The sequence below is a fragment of the Corvus hawaiiensis genome, chromosome Z, assembly GCF_020740725.1.
Source record: "Corvus hawaiiensis isolate bCorHaw1 chromosome Z, bCorHaw1.pri.cur, whole genome shotgun sequence".
Classification (NCBI taxonomy): Eukaryota; Metazoa; Chordata; class Aves; order Passeriformes; family Corvidae; genus Corvus; species Corvus hawaiiensis.
Genome location: NC_063255.1, coordinates 52878657 through 52883452, shown reverse-complemented (window position 1 = coordinate 52883452; position 4796 = coordinate 52878657). Strand labels below are relative to the sequence as shown.

The 4796-nt window shown below is 46.5% G+C and overlaps 1 protein-coding gene across 3 annotated transcripts; it reads right to left on the bottom strand.

The window, feature by feature from the left end:
- Positions 1-453: 453 nt before the first annotated feature.
- On the bottom strand, positions 454-4092 carry LSM5 (LSM5 homolog, U6 small nuclear RNA and mRNA degradation associated). Of its 3 annotated transcripts, none has more exons than XM_048292678.1 (5): positions 4046-4092; positions 3460-3555; positions 3201-3228; positions 2510-2582; positions 454-721 (listed from the first exon to the last, which is right to left on the bottom strand). In XM_048292678.1, exons 2-5 carry the CDS (start codon positions 3512-3514, stop codon positions 689-691), a joined length of 189 nt encoding a protein of 62 aa, XP_048148635.1. In that variant the 5' UTR covers positions 3515-3555; positions 4046-4092; the 3' UTR covers positions 454-688. The 3 variants fall into 3 exon arrangements, with proteins under 3 accessions (XP_048148635.1, XP_048148634.1, XP_048148633.1); XM_048292677.1 differs by having other exon boundaries at positions 3987-4069; XM_048292676.1 differs by lacking the exon at positions 4046-4092 and adding an exon at positions 3884-3962.
- Positions 4093-4796: the final 704 nt, after the last annotated feature.

Sequence of the window (4796 nt, the reverse complement as noted above, 5' to 3'; positions counted from 1 at the left end):
CTTTGGGATTTTTAGCCCCTGAACATGAATTAGGTCTGGTCTGTCTGTTCTCACTTGCCAAGTGCCATTACAGGTCCTCTGCTGTAAGGAAGCACATCTGCAAAGCAAAATGGTCCACAAGAGCTGAACCTCAGACGCAGTACCAAAGGCTGCTGAGCATCAAACAGATGCACCCAGTCTGAAGGGCTTTCAGAACTCTACAGAATTCTGCCATATGGCTTCCAGTGACAAGCCTTTAAAAGAACATTCAGCTCAGTGCTGCCAGTGTGTCAAAGGACAGCAACATCCTGGCTCATGACTTGTGTATTATACAGACTTGGGCCAGAAACAAATGCAACACATGTAGAAAAACTGAAGACTGATGGCAACTGAAACATATTTGTCATTTTTCTACTCCATCAAGTAGTTACAAAACTATCTAACTTGTACACTTACATAACAGAACACAGTAACTAAGAAAGAAAAAGCCTTTTATTCAGAAGAGGTTCATGTGTCTTTACAAGAAAGTCATGATTTCAACTTACAAAGTCCACATTACCACCAGCACCTTTCTTTAAGAGTTGTCTTTTGTAAAATGTCAAGTGTGTAAGCAAAGCAAACAGACAATCCACACCAAAACACACTTCTACCCCAAGATCTCTATTTAGATTTTGCATATCTATATAAAATATAGATGAGTATCATGTCTTCACACTTCAGGTCCTTCTCCTCCAGGAACCAGCTATAAAAGAGTAAGACATTTTTGCATTAGCACCATACAGCTGAGTTTTACAAACCCATACATGACAGCTCTTGCATTACAACAAACATTTTAGGACATAGAGACTTCACAGTAGACCACAATTTTAGACTCTCCAAACAGAGGAAGTCAGTTATTGCCAGAGATGCACAAACCAAAAAGGCAGTAGGGAGTAAGTCAGCACAGTGAAGGAAGCAAAGAACTGAACAACAGAAAAAGAAATACAGAAGGAAAAACATGAGGGGGGAAAAAACAAAAGTTTAACCACTCCTTTTGCTGATATCTTCTTCATAAGCAGCTGAGCACTTCTAAAGAGAAAGAGCTTCACTAGTTTTGGGACCAAAATAAGAAAAAGTCTTAAGCATAGACTTCCTGATACAGGAAGATACTTCCCCAAAAGAGACACGGGATCTAATGCAGAAACATATCTATGTCTTGCTGAAAATTCACCAGGTTCTTCTTCAAGGGCTACACACCACCAGCTTAACTGGATGGCAGGAATTTCACCCCACACAAGGAATCAGAACATATGCTGTCCTTTCAACATGAAGAACAAAAACCAAAGCAGAAAAAGCCGTAGAAATTAAGACAGGATGGCACTTGCTCAGACATACAATGCAGAGGTGCAAGATAGGTAAACAACAAAATGGAGAGAATTCCTCATTTATACAGAGCCAACTTCAACTCAAGTCTTCCCACTTGAGCCTTCCTCTTCCCACAAAATTAGGAAGGTCCTTGTGTTGGAAGTCCAGGCTTTGTGGCCAGCTATGCAGACAAGCAAAAAAGCCACTGTAGGTCTGCTTTTGTGGTGTCTAAGAAGTTGCAGAATTCAACTCAAGGATGCATAATCACAACTTTTAATTACTGTTTCAGTACTGATCTGTACGTATCAGCACATGATAAAATCCTAGTGCTACTGATTGGGTGTAATCGAACAGACCTCCAGACTTTTTGGCAGAATGCATAAAGGTGCAGCTCTCTGGGCACCACGTGGTATTGTAATCTCCAGATGACTCAACGAAGCACCCAAGCAGACACATTTGTACATGCAGGAAAGCAGGAGTGCTTGGCCTGTACACAGGTAAACACTCAGGGGTTAAAAGCCACTGAAGAGCTAGCCTGTGACTACTTAAATGGAGGCTGTGAAGTGTGGGTTGGCCTCTTCTCCCAGGCAACCAGTGATAGGACAAGAGGAAATGGCTTCAAGCTGTGCCAAGGAAGGTTCGGCCTGGACATCCAGAAGCATTTCTTCACTGAGAGGGTAGTCAGGCATTGGAGTGGACTGCCCAGGGAAGTGGTGGAGACACCATCCCTGGAACTGTTCAATAAATGACTGGATACAGCATTTGGTGGAGACACCATCCCTGGAATTGTTTAAAAAATGACTGGATATGGCATTTAGTGCTATGGTTTAGTTGGCACGGTGGTGTTTCGTCGAAGGTTGGACTTGATGGTCTTGGAGATGTTTTTCAACCTTGGTGATTTTATGATTCTTACAAAGTCAGGGACTCCCTCACACACGTGAAGACCAGAAAAACATTCACCAAAACAAAATCAGGACCGGGCTCTTTTAATTATTCTTTTGTAAAATGCAACATATACTGAGTAAGGGAGTAAAGGTCAACTTTCCAGTATCCTTCATATACACAAATGCCCCAGATGCTACTTGAAACTTCCACATGTAACAGAAAGCACAGCTGAAAGTAGGTGAATACAATCACTGATCAATTTACAGGTACAGAAAGTCAACACATGCCTTTGATGACTTACCATTGTTATGTTATTCCCATTTAGCAGAATCTGGTCCAGCTTTGTGATTCTTCTGCCCTCAGGTGTGATCTCGCTGAAGAAGAATTAGAAACAGCAAATAAGAACACAGAACCAGGGACAATGGACCAGTTTTGACCACAGAACCAACAGAAATCTCTGGATTAAGGTGACCATTGTTGGAACTAACAAATAAACCAGCCACACTGCAGCATGATCTTAATAAATGGACCACCTAGGTACAGAAAGCTAACTGGCATCTAGAAAGGTCTCTTCTACTCAGTACATGGAGATGTGTATTCACCCTCTAAAGCTTGGCAATTTCTTGAATATGACATATCAACGTGGCATGACAAAATAAAAATATTTATCCTTAAGACTGCTACCTTGTTGAATCTTTGCCTAGGACTTAAGGAAGTGTAAAATCAAATGAACTACTGGAAAGTTCGCCACACAAGCCATGCAAAATTAAGACACATAGGATCCCCACACAAGCATAAATCATGCAATAGCTACTCTATGACATGGCTGTCCTGAACAGATCACTTTCTGAACAGTTTTAAGTCCAAAGTTAAACTAGTCGGCTGGCAAGTATTCCAAAAATATAAAAACACTTTGCTAGCAGATCTTACACAGTCTTTTGCCTCAGTGAAGCAAACACTAAATAGCAACAAGAGGCAGAAAAAATACTTACAATTCTGTAACATCTTCCAACACCATATCTGAAAATCCAGTCTCAAGGAAAAGAACACCCAGAATTTTAAAACAAAAGCATTTAATGCTATTTTCATTTTATACCAAAATGTGATTTTACCTGAAAATTGAAAATATCAGAATAATACAACTGATCCATATAAAAAGGTTCTATTCAGTGAACTCAAAACTCTCAAGAGCTATAAATTAATTAGGCCAAAGCATAAAGCATACAGCCTTAAAGTTCCATCAAAGGATACTGACGAAATCATCAAATCCTAGAAGTGTCCCAACAATTTCTTTGTCGCTCTTCATCACAATGTGAATGCGTGAGCCTATGCACTTGTCCACAAGTTCTGCAGATACACAGAAAAGAATACGTTCTACAAAACAAGTCTCTCGTGCCTTTTACAGAAACAGAGACTCACCCCATACACCCTTACACCCTCCCCCTCCATTCTCCCACACAAACCACCCTCCTCCCGACCTCGTTACACCCACCCCCACCGGCCTCCCTCACTCTCCCACACCCCCACACCCCACCTCAGCCGCACCCCCAGACCCCAACACCCCCACACCCTATCCCCTACTCCACCCCCCCTTTTCTTCCCGCCCCAGACCCCCGATATTCCCCTGGGCCGCGCGCGGGCCCCGCCGCCTGACGCGAGCCGCTCGCGCCCTCACGCTTCCCGCCAGGCGCCGGCACAGGGCCCGCAGCCGCCGCTGCCGGCCCGGAGAGGGATCCCGGGTGGGCCCCGGCGGGGTGCCCCCAGCTCCGCATCGTTACCGAGCGGCAGGAGCTGGGACGGGTTGGACACCGCGCTGGCCGCCATGTCGGAACCGGACCTGGCCAATCGCCGCCGCCACCGCCCACACGCGGGGAGGGCCGGGCCGGAGGCCGCGCCGGGCGATCCGCGCCCCGCCCCGCCCCGTCTGCCGCGCTCCGCTCGCGGCGCAGGCGTGTGCCGGGGGCTGGTCTGCGTGGTGGTTCCCGGTAGAGACAAGACGTGAAAGGAGCCCCTGTTGCCCGCTTCCGTCTCGTCCTGCCGGCCCAGCCGGGCAGCGCCGCTGGGGCTGCTGCCGGTACCGATGTGCCCCCGCGCCAGGACTGCGGGCTGTGTAGTGTGCGCTGTAATGGCTCCGCTGTTACAGAATCACGGAGGCCGTCAGGTTGGAAAACATCCCTGAGATCACCGAGGCCACCCTGTGAACGAACCCCACCATGTCAACCAAAACAGCACTGAGTGCCACATTCAATGTTTCCTTACACACCTCCAGGGACACTGACTTTACCACCTCGGTGGGCAGCCTTTCTGTGAAGAAATTCCTTCTAATGTCCAACCTAAACCTCCCGTGGCACAGCTTGAGGCTGTGCCCTCTCATCCTGTCACTTGCTACCTGGGAGAAAGAGACCAACCCCTGGCCGGCTACAGCCTGCTCACTTAGCTCCCCGTAGGACCTGAGCTAAGTGTGACCTGAGCTTAAACCTTTCATCAGCTTTGTTGCCTTTCTCTGGACTCACTCCTCAATGTCCTTGCAGTGAGGGGCCTGTTGCCAGATGAAGAGTTGTTTGCACCTGGTGGGTTAATACAATGCT